The sequence below is a fragment of the Ambystoma mexicanum genome, chromosome 6p, assembly GCF_040938575.1.
Source record: "Ambystoma mexicanum isolate Mex_15411 chromosome 6p, UKY_AmexF1_1, whole genome shotgun sequence".
Taxonomy (NCBI): Eukaryota; Metazoa; Chordata; class Amphibia; order Caudata; family Ambystomatidae; genus Ambystoma; species Ambystoma mexicanum.
The window spans coordinates 662,510,550-662,526,499 of NC_090935.1; the positions used below are offsets into that span (position 1 = coordinate 662,510,550).

Consider the following 15,950-nt stretch of genomic DNA (forward strand, 5'->3'; position numbering starts at 1 on the left):
AGAGTAGAAACCTCCATCAGGGTGTTTAGAAAGGGACTGGAGACCCTTCTGTTTAACTAATAGCACCCTTTAGACTCCTGATCCCTCTGACATATTGCTATGTCGGTATGCTAGGTTGCCTATTGTCTGTGTTTTTGTTTGCTCAAGCGCCCTTAAGCACCCGGGTCAGCGGTCGCGCATTATAAGTCATAAATAAACTGGAGGTGCAAACTGCAAAAATAAAATAAATGCTTACTTCACTCAGGGGCCCTAGACCTTGCCCAAACCAGAATTCTGGATCTTCCATATTGATTTAACATGGACAAGAAAGAAACTGTCTGATTATTGATTCACTTGAAAGAACAGTGCTGTATTTAGTAGTTTTGTATATTAAAGCACACTCATTCACCTGTAAAATATCTTGGCGCTGTTGAAGATAGACGGCAAAACCATGTACAAATGGCTGAATAAGGTCCTTAGACCTGCCTTATCAAGTGTATGAAATAGATGCTTTCGGTGTTTTCCTGAATGGCAACATTTTATTTCTGTGTCTCAGTGTAGAGGGGAGTGTGTTCCATAATTGGGATGCCTTTATTCCAAAGGTCTGACCTCCCTTTCTTACTTCGTTATTTAGGGATCAGTTAATAGGTGTACATCTTGGGAATGTAAACATCTAGATGGATGATATAGTTGTAGTCTGCATGCATCATTTTGTGGATTAGGCACATACTCTCGATTAGAACTCTTTGCTTCATGGGTAGCCATTGAAGTGTGTAATCCTGATGATCTATGATTGTATTTTTTTAAACCAAGCAAGAGTCTTGCAGTTTGTACCTGTTGAAGTCTTAAAGGGTTTGCGGCAGTAAGACCAATGTATGCACCGTTTCCAAAATGCAGATAGGAAATAATAAATGCATTGATGATAGTAGTTTGAGGATTAAACAAAATGTGTGCAGTCTACTTAGCCTCATTAGATAATGGAAGCAGGATGACTGTGATATTTGTTTGAAGGATATAGTTCAGAGTCAAATAGTAAACCAAGATGTCTCATGTTGGAACAGGGCTCAAGGCAGTTTGATTCCGTCCAGAGCAAATGTTTGCATTACCCAGCATGATTTCTGTCTTGGCTGGATTCATCTTATGGTAGCTGTTATCCCTCAAACCTCAGATATTCTTGACCGTATTAGATGTTGCCTCTCTATTACCTGGTAGATTGATAAACAGCTGGGTGTCATCGACATAGTTCAAAAAGAAAACTACTTAACCGCAGCTGATTTCTGCAAGAGACCGGGCTAGAACAATTTGTGGAACAGAAGTTATTGGAATGCAATGAGTGAGTAGGGAGTGATGAGAGCATTTTCACGTATAAGCCTCCCATGGGCTTGAGAGGGGTTCCCAAATTGCCTTGGGGACTGATTGCTTTGGACTTGGGAACTTTATGTTGTCCAAGTGGCCAGATGTATGTGTGACGAGGAATGTCATGTCTAGTGGTGTAATAACTCTTTAAGAACCTTTGTTTTGGAGAGAGGGGTTTCCTTCATGCTTGTTGTCAGACAATGGGCCTCAGTTGGTGTCCAGAGAGTTTATTTATGAAGTTGAGCAAGCCAAATACACAGTTGTGTTCAGGATGGATGGAACGAGGCCAAAGATGGATCTGGTGCACTTGGAACCATTGAGAGGGAGGATTGAAGAGTGTGGGTAGATTTCCAAAGTAACGCATGATAGGAGAAATTGTTGTAAGGAAGTGGAGCTGATGCCTGGGGATGTGATTAAACTTTCATTGCAGGGGAGAGTGAGAAAAGTACAGTCAAAGTTCTCAGAGGAAGTAGTGAAGGATTTGGGGTCTTAAGTATTGGTAAAAGGTGGGGGAGTGCAGAGTAAGGAGAGAATGGCAGTGATCAGAAGAGGTGCTGTGGGAGATGCCTGGTCAAAGGGTTGAATTAGAGGAAAGGAAGGGTGGTGTTAGGAATGATGATGCAGCTAGTAGAATGGGAGGCATAGAGATGCAATGGGGAGAGAGAATGTAGAAGGCAAAGAGAGGGTTGACGGTTAGTAAAATATCAAGTTGCTTGAACTTACTTGGTGTGGCAGAACATGATCCATTTCATTACTACAACAAGTAGCCTTAAGTGTTTTGATTTCAAAAAGTAGGCATGGGGGCGAGCATGCCACACGTTATCACAGCTGCAGCTAGTCTGTGGGTGTTTGTGGCTCCAGATCCTCCTGCATGGGTGTACTTGGTGGCTGAGGCAGCTTATTCAGAGATGCAAGGGAGTCAGCAGAACCATCCAGGTGTAAGAGACCTGGCTGCAGAGGACTCCTAGGAGGTGTGTGGGAGAGGCAGGGACAGCAGCGGAAATAAACATGGAAACATGCCCTGGAGACACAATCTACCATTAAGGGAAGAAGAGTAGGTGAACGCCCTCTCCTCTGCTTGTCCTGGCTTGGATTTATATTATTTATATGCCCAGATGCTTGCCAGCAACCGGCGCTATATGAATAAATAAAAATTCAACAAGCCGCACTGCCTGACACTCTCAGCACTGCAATAGCCGAAAGATGAAGAAGCTGCTTAAGTGGGACAACTGCATCTGTTTAAAGTTTTTCGTGCCCATTGCGCGTACGTCAGGGAGACTGAAGCAGCACCACAGCACAGAAGCTGCCTTGGAGCTGCAAAGTGCTAAAAGTAGGCCATCAAGCATCCACTACCTCCTAGTGGCAATGGCAGGAAACCATCCACATATGGAAAAAGTGATTTTCTATTAGCTGACAGCTGGGTTAGAGACCATTGGGTCCCATGCTCAGAACATCGCAAGAGGGCCTGAACTGCAACAAGACGGTGCACAGCTCTGGGATTGTTTGTCTTGCCAGAGGGCCTTTCGGTGGAGGGCCATGTCCCAAACCGCCATTGGCTAGCTTGCCCAGAACTTTCTAAGATCTGCCCAGAACTCTTAAAGATCTACCCCGAAGTAGAGACCCCGAAGTATAGGTTTCCTCGGTCATCCGTAAGCAGAGCTTCAGTAGATTGGTATTGGTAATACGTGAGATTTATGAGCTGTGCAGAAACAGCCCAAATGAGCATATATGGTTTGTGGTTAACATACATTTTTCTGTTGAGCAGAGAGCCCAGTTTGCATTACTTGCATAGCAGTGTTTCATGCTTGAATCACTGCCAGAGACATATTTAAAATATACAATTTTGTGGTCATTCTTATGTTCCCAAAATGTTCCCAAAATGTTCTTTGCTTTTACGCAAATCGCCAGGACTTAATCTCTCCTGGAGGTGCCGCCAGTTGCTCTTGATTTGGTTGTTTGAGGGGATCAGGCGCTGCTCGACCTGAGCTCCTCAGCCCCACCCACAACACTCTGACCCCACACCTGCACAAAGGGGGAGGAGGGTCCGAGAATACATTTTGTCCGTTGTCATCAATACCGAGCTGGACTCTAACTGGGGTCACATAACAGCAGAAGATCGAGAGGTGCAGTAGTTTAAAGAGTGAGTGATATGCGCTATGATACAGAATGTATACAATTGAGAATGCCTGAGTGGTTGCTAACATCCCTGTGCTGAGAGTTTCAGCAGAGAAGGAAAAGGCTGCTCAAGTGAGACTAAGGATGCAGCCATTTTTTAAAAACAAATTGTATTTGTCATTTTGTTCTATACAAACGAAAAAACCAAATTCGAATATCAAATATAACATATTAACACCGGAATGTATGAATTATTTAAGGGGGTGCAGTCCTTTTTTGACACCTACAATAGGATGCCTGACAACCCAGGGAACTCTTCATTGAAATAGTGTTTCGACTTTGTTTAGGAGCTGTGGGACCCTCTGGTTCTAGTAAATGAAGCACTGCTATTGTGGGCCTGAAAGACCCAGATGGTAGGGGGTTAAAATAGTCAGATTTTGAGGAAACTCCACCTCCAAACCCTGACTCTGGCAGATGGTATATAAGAAGGTATTTTGCAATTATCGCTGGAATGACTCTTACCATCAAACCTCAATGACCACCTTGTGTAACTTTCTTTCAATCTCTCGCTTATCTCTCTCCTGCTTACCTTTTCTTACCAACCCCTCCAAATGAAAGGGAATTACTCTCCCGGTAGTCCATAAGCAGTGGTAAAAAAAAAACGCATTAAAGTTGGCTGGGGATTTAGCATGTAGAACTCGCATTCAGTTGTGAGATTAGCAGATTTTACTGTTCAGGGAAGATGTTGTGGTTATTGGGACTGCAATGTCTGTATTGTTAATTCTACCTGCTTAAAAATAGAAATAAATGTATGCAGGCATCTCTTATTATTGATACAATATTTATATTGCTTTTGTATACCGATTCCAACTTAGGTGACTAGGATTGATTTTAAAAATGAAAGTGAAATCCTTTAGGTTTTATCATTGAGGTGATCGCAGCGTTTGTTCCCTAGCATCTTACAGTAGTAAATATATTTACATATTTGGTGTTTGAGTGACTATATATGTAAATATATTTACATATTTGGTGTTTTTTCAGAAGATGATCTTTTCATGATGTGATGATGTTTGTTTTAAATCCAACAAAATAGTTTGAATTGGAGAAGAAGCGAAAAGAAGAAGCCTATATCATGGCCGACGCTTTCCGGATTGCGTTTGAGCAACAATTAAAGCGAAGGAACGACCAGACTCTCAAGCTAAGCGATGTGGACAAAATGTTCAGAAAAGAGACAAGGCGCCTGAATAACTGGAAACTCATCAAGGAGGACGGTAATGCTATGCAATTTGCTAGATATATATATATATATATATATATTGCTCTGTCAAATGCCTGTTGAAAGGAGTGTGGTCTACTGGGGCACAGCAATCTCATTTTCCAAGTCGGCCACTTCCTTCCATTCTTGTTCTTCGGGCTTTGTCAATACGCTGTTGTGACGGAGTTTCATTTGGAGCTTTGCAAGTCAATTAAATAAGAGAAACTAAAAATAGTTTTCATGTCAAATCCCATGTTTACAAATGATTCGTAGTTGGGCATCGTGTTTTTCTGGGCCCAATGTTTATATTGGTACGTTGTGCTAGGATGTATTTGTGAAGCGTATCGTTTTTAATTTTAATGGCCACTTGACACTATGGCTGTCTGGGCGGGGGGGTGGGTAGTGGGGGCAAGGTTGTAATCGGGCTCCTGGTCAGTTAGCAGCCAGGTCTCATTATGGGTGAACACCGTCTGTGATGCTGTGAAACGACGCAGAGGGATTCCACTGTTTAGAAAAGAACTCACTCAGCTTCACAGGAAAATGTTGTACTATGGTTCGTTGATGGCTTGATGGGCATCGTGATGTGGCTGTCTTCAATGCAAGAAGAATACAAATAACTGTACAAAGTTAATATTAATTGCATTCTGTATGCAAAGAAAATATCAAATTACTGTTAGAATCAGCTGGCAAACGAGTTTATCGGCATACCGTCTAGGAAGAGCAAACAGGTTGCGCCGGTCTCGTCTCCAGAACATCACATTGGCATAGACAATGACAAAGAACCGTCTGCCACTTCTTATTGAAAATAAAATGATGACCGTGGTTTAAATATATAATTGTTTCCAAGTTGGAAACCTCCAACAATTAATTATACCATATATTATAATGTACAAGGGGCTAGCTCTCCAATCCTGCCAATCCATATTCTTGTAATACTGACATCTTTAAGGAGTGACCTATAATGCTGACAAATCTGTTCTGTTTCATCCTGAAAACAAGAATGTTCGAAAAGGTCTGTAACACCATTCCCCTACACACTGAGATGGCAGTACAAACAGCAAACACATGTTGCATTTCAAAAACTACATCTAGCAAAAAATAGTTGGGCTGTTGGTTGCTTGTGCTGTCGAGATGAAGTATAACTTTATAATGTGCCAGACAATATTTCTTTTCAAAATTGGTCTCAGGAAATTCATCCAGCTGTTTAACTAGGGCCTTTTTCTAGGTTCGATCTCTTTAAAATCACACACAGGGTCGTAATATCATGCCTATTCTTTTCACTTCTTAACAAGTTGTACTACTTTAGGTTTTCTAGTGCTAACAATTTTATTAGCTATTGTGATGAAGCAATGGCATTTGTCCCTTCTCCCCAAGGGGGAGCTGCCCCCCCCTGTGAAGCTAGGGAGGTGATCCCGCTCCGCAACAGCCTCCCTAGGGGTTTAGGCAAGTGAGACCTCACTGGGAGAGACTCCCCCTTAGGGGACAAGGAATCCCGTTCCTGTGAGAAAACTAAATCTGTGCACACCATCGCCTACCTGGGATGCTCTAAAATACCAGAGACTTTTATACAAGAAAAATGGGACAAAAAACATAATAGATGTCATCAGCACCCAGAAAGAGAATATGTCCCTTTATATGGAAGTATCCAATCCACTAGGAGGAGTATGTTGAATAGAGAGTACTCAGAGAGAAAGAGAGAGAGAGAGAGAGAGAGAGAAAGAGAGAGAGACAGACAGACAGACAGACACACACACGCATATGCAGGCAAGGGACGCCTGAGCTGCGTGACACCTAGAGGAGGCGCAGTAGGCATGAGCCGTGAAGCCTGCGATTTTCAAGCTTGCACAGTAGTGAACAGGGACCGTGAGAAGCACCACGGGAGGTGGTGGTATGACCTCGAAGGACCTGTGGCGGGCAGCCGGCCCACAGACTCTCTCCGATACAACTACAAGTACAAAGCAACAACGTGTCCAGTCACTCAGCAGAATACCGGGACGCTGTGAGGAGAAGAGAAAACCAGAGGAAGGAAATGCTGCGAAAGTCACCAAACCGCAATACGGAGCAAGAGGGAAGCTCCCAGAGAAACTAGAATCATGAAGACATTCTCCTTCAGAGTCACAGTTAACGGGGAGAATGGGAATAATGGGAGGCCCAGAGGGAATCATCATACCATGCAAGAAACTCAGCACAGTAAAATTCACAAGGAAAGGTTGAATGTGAAACTGATGAACTCAAAGTGTTGTGATATAAGAAAAAGAAGTATTGAAAATCTTGAGAATGAACGAAAAGACCAAGTGCATAACAATAACCTGGGACAAGGCGAAAGTACCTTGGTAGTCTATACACAAATTGAATAACATAAGAGAAGAGGATATTATGAACCAGAGCTCAGGGGAACTGTCCCAGTGAACACTATACTACCATGATTGTCCAGGAGAGAAGGCTTACCAGAGAAATAATATTTTTCAAGAATACTTAGAATGTAGTAACTAGGAATACAGATCTTATAAAAGACCCACTAAGGCTATATACAAGGAGGAGAGAAATGCTAATAGCCTACTTGAAGAGTTTCAAAGACTGATACAAGAAATAGCAAAAGACTATTTGAAGATTATATATTAAGAAGTAATCCTAAAACTGGTACCCGATGTACCCCCAGGAAAAGGGAACCATTCTCCTGACCTAGGTTAGTTATCATAGTCGGGGGTCAGTTAGGTTAGTTTGGACAGCAGGCTTATTCCTCTGGACATTCACAAATGACTGACGAGCACCTTAGGTAGTAATATAGATGGGGACCACCCATAGTGATGGGGACAGTTAGGCCTTATAATTTCTCTGTAATAAAACCACATGAACCATCTTTCTGATTTGCCACAATATCAAACATCTGATAATCTGAAAATATTTGAAAAAAATATTGATGAGGTCAACTACATTTCTTACAGATACTTTCCAACAAAGTCATCACCTGACACGGAAAGGAGGCTGACTTTACAGCCCTCTCCCTTTTCCTGCGCTGACGATAATCATCTAGTAGTGATAAGCAAGTACTAAAACAAAATAGGCGAGCATTGGATGATAAATAGAATCGCTCTATAATTTGGACAATATGTCCCTTTCATTTTCAGATGAGTTCAATGAATTGAAGGTTCCTTAATGATCAAGTGCAACATTCGTTATTGGAACAAACGCGAAAGATATGAGGTTAGTTTATGCCTGGAATTAGAAGAATAATTAAACAGGGTGATGTATTTCCTTTTTTCAGCTCCTGAAATGGAGTATTACTTGTGATACTTGTGAAAACAGGTCAGTGCCTCTCCTATTTAATTAACTTTAATAAATAATGCAACCTAGATATGGGTTCAAGTCTTACCTTTTATCCTCTTTCTCCAGCATGGGGTCTGGCATGGATTCACATGCTCATGAATATTCCCCGTCGTCAGGCTGGGAATCCTCGGTAAAGAAAAAAACAGTATCAGTTTCGTTTCTGATCTGTCTTTCGTAGTAGTAACCAATCACTGGTCTCTGCGTCATACTGACCACAGCCAATGACTGCCCTCTACTAAGCACCGCCTCTGGCAGCCATCTTCATATTTGGGAGCACGTGAAGTGGCAGTATGACCAAGTGAAGAGCCGCAGAGGGGTAGGCGGGAGGGTTCGCATGTGAATCCATGCCAGACCCATGCTGGAGAACAACAGTTACAGGTAAGTAACTTGTTCCTTCTCCAGCATGGGGTCTGGCATGGATTCACATGCTCATGAATAAAGAATACATAGCAGTACACACATGCACAACCACGGGAGGTGGCAAAGGCTCAACATTAAGCATTACATCAAACTCAACATTAAGCATCTTACCTCCTCACCAGGCTCACCTCAGGCGAACAGGTTGCGCAGCACTGCTTGGCCGACCCTGGACTCCTCCCTGGAATCCCGATCGACGCAGTAGAATTTCGTGAAGGTGTGCGTCGACCTCCACGTAGCAGCCCTACATATGTCCAGCAGGGGCACACCAGAAAGGAACGCCGTGGTAGCTGCGATCGCTCTGGTGGAATGGGCTCTCGGACGGCCAGGCAGCGGTCGGTTTGCCAACCGATGACAGTACATGATACAGCCGGAGAGCCATCTGGAAATGGAAGCCTTCGAGAGAGCCTTCCCCTGATTGACAGGTCCAAAGTTCACAAAGAGTTGTGACGTCTTCCGAAAACACTTTGTGCGGTCCACGTAGAACTTCAGCGCTCTAGCCACATCCAGCGAGTGCAAAGTCCTCTCAGCCGGCGACGAAGGCGACGGGAAGAACACAGGCAACACCAAGGGTTCGTTGAGATGGAAGTCCGACGGTACCTTGGGCATGAAGGAGGGGTGCGTCCTGAGCACTACCCTTGTGTCGTGAAAAGTCAAGTACGGGGCCTTGCAGGAAAGGGCCTGGATCTCTCCCACCCGTCGTGCGGAGGTGATGGCCACAAGAAACGCTGTTTTCCACGACAGAAACTTCAACGGGGCCGAGTGCAAAGGCTCGAACGGAGGTCCCATGAGCTTGGTCAGCACCACGTTGAGCTCCCATGCCGGGGCCGGAGCCTTCACCGGCGGGAACGATCTGAACAGTCCCTTCATGAACTCTTTCACCAGACGATGAGACCACAAGGACGTCCGCCCCGTGGTTCTGGTGTATCGGGAGATCGCAGAAAGATGAATCTTGATGGACGCGTGTGCCAGTCCAGCTTTGGCCAGCGTCAGCAGGTACGGCAGTACCTGGGGAGCCGTAATCCGTAGAGGGTTAATCTTCTGTGCGTGGCACCAGACAGAGAACCTCTTCCATTTGTGTCCGTAGCATTTAAGAGTCGAGGACGCCCTGGCCTTTGCAAGAACCTCTCTGCAGTCGGCCGGTATGTCGTATCCTCCAAACTCTAACGCTGCAGGAGCCAGGCCTGCAAGTTCAGCGATTTCGGGTCGTGGTGGAGGATGGCGCCTCCTTCCCTGGAGCGTAGATCCGCGTCCACCGGCAGCTTGATTGGCGGGTACGTTGACAAGTCCAGAAGGTCCGGGAACCATATCTGCCTCGGCCACGCAGGTGCGATGAGGGTCATCCTGCACCGTGACCTCTTGAGCTGGTTGACGAGCCGGATTAGCAGTGGCAAAGGAGGGAACGCGTAGAGGAACATGCCCTCCCAGGGGAACGAGAAAGCATCGGCCATGCTCCTCGCCTGGGGAAACCTGCTGGCGAACCTCCGGCACTTGGAGTTCGTCGCCGTCGCGAACAAGTCGATCTGGGGTGTGCCCCACCGTCGGAAGAGGCGATCCACTAGATCCTGCCGTAGTTCCCACTCGTGGCACAAGCGCAGCTCCATGCTGAGTGAGTCGGCGATGGTGTTTTTTATCCCTGCCAGATGAAACGGCACCAGAAACATCCTTTGGGCGACAGCCCAATGCCACAGGTCCTGCGCCTCCTTGGACAGTGCTGGGGACCTGGTTCCGCCCTGTTTTCTTGATGTAAAACATGGTGGTGGTGTTGTCGGTGAAGATCCTCACCACCTTGCCCTTGAGGGACGGAAGGAAGGACCTGAGGGCCCAGAACACTGCACGGAGCTCCAGGACGTTGATATGGAGGGACTTCTCCGTCGGGAGCCAAAGGCCTCTCGCGTGTAGATTTTCGGTGTGCGCTCCCCACCCTTCCAGGGAGGCATCCGTGGTCACTGTCTCCTGGTGGTCTGGGGTCTGGAAGTCCATGCCCGCCGTCAGATGCGCGCGGGTGCCCCACCACCGGACCGCGCGGCGGAAACTCTCGTCGAGTGTGATCCTCTCCTCGAAGCCGCCCGTCGTTTGGATCCAGCGCGCGTCCAGGAACTCCTGCAACGGGCGCATCCGGAGCCTGCACATGGGAATGAGGTAGATGCAAGAAGACATCATTCCGAGGAGGGACTTGATGGACCTCACCTTGGCCGCGTCGGAAGCCAACATCCGCTGTACCTTGCCCAGGATGGACCTGGTCCTTTCCTCCGTCGGGGAGGCCAGAAGGGACACTGTGTCGAGCTTCGCTCCCAGAAACAGTGCGTTTTGCGCGGGTACCAGGTGGGACTTGGCGTAGTTCACGGAGAATCCCAGGTCCGTGAGAAGTTGGACGGTCCTTGCCGTGTGCTCCACGGCGAGCTCCCTCGTCTTGGCCCGGATGAGCCAGTCGTCCAGGTAGGGGTAGACGTGGATCCCCTCGCGGCGCAGTTGCACCGCCACCGGTGCAAGGCACTTGGTGAATACCCTGGGTGCCGACCGTAGTCCGAAGGGGAGGGCTTTGAACTGGTAGTGACGCCCTTGGACCACAAACCTGAGGAATTTTCGGTGCCCCTTTAGGATGGGAATATGGAAGTAGGCATCCTCCAAATCCAACGACGACAGGAATTCTCCTTCCTCCAGCTGACCCAGGACGTGCTGGAGGGTGACCATCCGGAACTTCTGCGCCTTGATGAATTTGTTCAGACGTCGCAGGTCTAGGATGGGGCGCCATCCTCCCGTCTTCTTCTTCACGAGGAAGTATCTCGAGTAAACTCCGGAGCCCCGAAGCCTCTTTGGGACGAGTTCGATGGCGCCCTTCCTGAGCATCGCCCTTACCTCCAGGAGAAGCTGAGGGACGTGAAGCTCTTTTCTGGCCACAGGGGGGACACGCGGGCACCTTCTTTGAAACTCGAGCGCGTGGCCCCGGGCTAAGGCGTCCAGCACCCAACGGTCGGTGGAGATGGACTCCCACACGCTGACGAAGCTCGCCAGCCGGCCTCCCACCGGGGTGCATCGGTGGGGGCCCGACCCCACGGTCGGTTCAATCCTGTTTCGACGAGGCTTTGCCGCCTTGACCTCCCTGGCGACGACGGCGGAATCCGCCAGACTTGCCTCGTCCTCTGTAGGCCTCCTGAGACGACGAGCGGGCCGCTTGACGGTAGGTGGAGAAACCGCCGCCGGAACCTTTGGAGGCGCCCTTGCCTCCGCTGCTCCGAAAGGGTGTCCGTCATTGCTGCAGAACCCCAAGGGCCCGCGCCGTCTCAGTGTCCGCTTTAATGGCCTGAAGGGAATCGTCCACTGTTTTCCCAAACAGGTTGTTCCCATCGAACGGCATGTCCAGCCATCCACGCCGCCTAAGGCACACGCCGTTGCCCAACTGGCGAAACCCAGTGTCGGCGATGTCCGTCGCAATAGTGACGCCGTGGTCCGACGCCACCTCACCTTCCTGTAGGATCTCCAGGGCATCCGCCCTCTTGTCGTCCGGTAGGAAGTCCAGCAGGGGAGCCAGTTTGTACCATAGCTCCCTGTCGTAGCGGGCCACGATAGCCAAGGCGTTGGCCGCTTTAATCGTCGTCGCTGCAGACGAGATGACCCTGCGTCCCATAGTGTCCAATTTCTTTCCCTCGCCGTCCGGTGGGGAAGTCGATGTGGAGGCCGCACCCCCCCCCCGCTTTCTTCCTGGCCGCCGCGGAGACGACGGAGTCCGGGGTAGGCTGCGCCCAGAGGCACAGGGGGGCCGCGTCCGGGACCCGGTACTTGTTCTCGTACCGGTCTCTTCTAGCTGGCGTAGTGGAAGGGTTCTTGAGGAGGGCGAGGCCCTCATCCCAAATGTCGTCCAGTAGAGGCACCGCGAGGACCGTCTTCCTCTTGGCCTCGCGCCGTTGATAAAGGAATCCTTCCTTTTTCTTCTCCTCAGGGCAGAGTTGGAAAAGCTCGGATGCCCTGGAGATCATGGAGTGGAACGAACCAATCTCGTCGGGTGGAGAAACCCTGGTGGGAGGTGACGACGGTAGATCCTCGTCGTATACCTCGTCGTCCATACCCGTCGCTGCCGTGTCAGTCCCCGTATCATCCCTCGGGTGGACGGGGAGGAGGGCTGGACGGTGCGCGACGGCTGAAAAGGAGGTGGAGGGTGAATCCTTCTTTTCTTGGGCGGGGGAACGCCAGAAGGTCCCGGTTCAGGATCCCCCGACAGGAGAGGTTCCTCCGTCGGCAACGGTAGTCTCGTCCTTATCTCTGAGCATAAGGACTGTATAGCCAACAAAATGGCCGCCGAGTTGTCTTGCGGCGCTGGCAGAGGGGAATCCGACGGGCGATCAGGGGCCCCGTCGGCACATGTCGTCGTCACCCGCGTCGGGATCCATCCCGACGGGCCGGTCTTCTTCCACGCCAAGGCCGTGGCTTAAGACCTCGATCAGCTCTTCCTCCGAGGTTGAAGCCGAATCTACGACGACGCCCTGCCCCCCCTTTTTCTTCCCCGCCGGGGATTTCACGGGGGTCCTATCGATGGGCACAAAAAAGGACTCCCTCCGAGGTGGCAGGGAGACTCTGAGCCCCGAGGTCGCCACCACTGGTGTAGCCTCCACAGGCTGAGCCAGGGTCGCCGCGACAGTATCGATAGAGGGCTTGGCCGGATGGATTAAGGCCTTCACCACCTTAGGTGCGCTCACCGCCTTATCCTTGAGGGGGGGGACACTGCCTCGCTCCCCCTCCGATGGGGCCTTCGAGCTCGACCGGGGACTCTCCAGGAGCTTCGCCGGGTGCTCACCCTTCCTCTTACCCGACCCAGAGCATTGGCTCGTAGTTGAAGGTGCCGGGCAGGGTGCGCCCTGCCTGGCGGCCGTAGAGCCCGACCGTTCGATGCTCCCGGTGCCAGCGGACCCGCGGTGCTTGGCCTTGTGTTGGACCCCTGTCGCCGGGACGTCCTCAAAGGTCTTAGAAGACCGCTCGGATTTCTTCCTCTTCTTCTCGCCTGACGGGCTCTTCCCTTCCAGCCAGTTGGCGAGACGTTGATTGCGGTCCTTCATGGTCCGCTCCGACATATTGCCGCAAAACGCACAGTCCTTCTCCACGTGCGTCTTGTCCTCATGTAAGCAGTAGAGACAAAAGGAGTGTTCGTCCTCCTTAAAGACGTTCTGCAGCTGGCATCCAGGGCAGACCCTGAACAGCTTTCCGGGCGTCGAGCTTCCCTTCTCCTGGGCCATGTCCGGGCCTGAGAAGCTTCTGGAGTCCTCCAAAGCATAGCTCGACGAAATCTTCACCCTTGAGGGGCGCAGACGAATTTGACACGGGTCCCCGTTGATCGGATGGAGAGTCGGTGGAGCTTGAGGCTCTTTTGACCGAAAAAACGAAGTTTTTGAGCAAAAAACGTGAAAAAATAGCACTAACGCTCGAGAGCAATAGCACGAGGATCCCAACACATGAACGTGCGGTAAAAATCTGAAGATGGCTGCCAGAGGCAGTGCTTAGGTAGAGGGCAGTCATTGGCTGTGGTCAGTATGACGCAGAGACCAGTGATTGGTTACTACTACGAAAGACAGATCAGAAACGAAACTGATACTGGTTTTTTCTTTACCGAGGATTCCCAGCCTGATGACGGGGAATATTCATGAGCATGTGAATCCATGCCAGACCCATGCTGGAGAACAACAGTTACAGGTAAGTAACTTGTTCCATCTTTTACTTCACTAGATATTGAAAAGGATAACACCCACACCTGAAGAAGGGGCGTTTCACCCGAAACGTGTAGTGTATAGCCTGTAGAAGAGTTCCTTAATCAATGTTATACCACCTTTATTGATGCTGTGTTGCTCTGATACAAGCATAGAATTGTTTTCTAACAAGATGCAATAGATTATGTTGATGAATGGCAACATTTGAGTGCCTAATATTGATAAATTCATGAGATTACCATTATTTATTTATCTGTGTTTCTTTTTTCTTCTTTGTTGAGTTGAAATTGTTTTTTTTTAACATGATTTTTACTTTAATTGGGATACAGTGAAAACATTTTGACTTACATTAATTGTTTTGTTATGAACACATATGAGAACATATCTTTGAGCTTCATTAACATTTATTTTGTGAAATTTATTAGGGGTAGTTCAGTATCTGCCCCATTGGAGTGACTGAGTAACTTGTCAATTTGTTGACAGGCAGTTTTTTTTTCGTGATTATCTTTGTCCCAGTATTTGGGGACCACCCAGGGCACATGAAGTTTATTGAAGTATTATCTATTGATGAATACATTTGATATCAATATTTCTGAGGCTTGTGGAATCTGCTTAGATCACATGCTGTGCATAGGCCGACATCTAGTGGAAGCTGCGGAGTATTACAGTTTGTTTTTCGAAACTCGAAAATGGGCGTTGACACAGGGCGTGCCAGTAATACTATCCCTAGTGTGACGTCCACTGTACCCAAGATCCCTCACGCGTCTAGGATCCTCAGATTGTTTTTTTCCGCCATACTGGTCGGAAGCATTTTGCGGAGTCTCCTGGCCTTAGCCATACTTTTGCTAAAAATTTAAAATAATAATCTATTGAAATCCTTCCCCACCCCAACGTCGAACTTCGACACTCGACGCCGGCTGGAGAAGAAATCGACCATCGGCTGCTGCAAGACGGATTTGGGCCTCGGAAGGCCTCTGCTTGCCGAGGGACCACCCCGAAGCGAACTGCAGAGCGTGTAGTAGGTTTAAACCTAAGACACTTAAGGACCGTTTGACGAAGCGTTGGGCCCACCACGCCAGGCAGGCGGCCATGGCAGCGGAGGGCGCCTTCAGCGACGGCAGCAACGCCCTACTTTCGGAAGGCGAGGGCATTACGGCGTCGAAAGACAGCCGAGCGCAGGTCCCCGACCTCAGAAGGTCGTCCGGCAGGGCGGCTATGGGGAAGACCCCCGGCGACACAAGCGCTTCACTCACTACACACACTAAACACACGAAGTCCAACCGAGACTCGACAACGTCGAGTTCTCGGAAAGAGGCACAAACAGAACGGTCCGATTCGGTGTCCTCTGGGCGCTCACGATCAAGATCGCCGCATGACTCCAGGCAATCATGCACTCTTGCCAAGAGTGCCTCGCTCCCTAGGCTAACAGAAGTTCGATCGTCGGGAGACGAAGACGACTTCCACCCCCAGGCCGCGCTCCAGTAGTCGGAGCCCGCAGTCAAAATCAGCGAGGCCCCACGCTCGAAGGACAGGGACCCCACCCCCGATCCTCGACGCCAGGCGTCGAAAACCTCCGGAGCCACTAAAGGACAGGGAAAACATTTTTCCACTCACGGGGAGGGGGGAAAACAGCAGAAGAAGCAGCCTTTGCACTCTTCCACACCTGTGAAACACACCATTCCCCTAAACAGACAGACAAAACCAGGTCTACTGATATGTCTAAAACCAGCAAATCTACTCAAGACAAATCTCATAGACTTGCTGAGAGAGTCATTCCCAGTTCCAGAAAATGGTCGAGTGAAGAC

The 15,950-nt window shown here is 49.0% G+C and overlaps 1 protein-coding gene across 2 annotated transcripts in view; it reads left to right on the top strand.

The window, feature by feature from the left end:
- The window catches only part of CCDC125 (coiled-coil domain containing 125), a 1,024,365-nt gene that overhangs the window by 764,193 nt on the left and 244,222 nt on the right, over nt 1-15,950 (top strand). For both annotated transcript variants that reach the window (XM_069627541.1, XM_069627542.1), the window contains one exon: nt 4,544-4,721. In XM_069627541.1, coding sequence (XP_069483642.1) covers nt 4,544-4,721 — 178 coding nt within the window. The remainder of the gene's footprint in view (nt 1-4,543; nt 4,722-15,950) is intronic.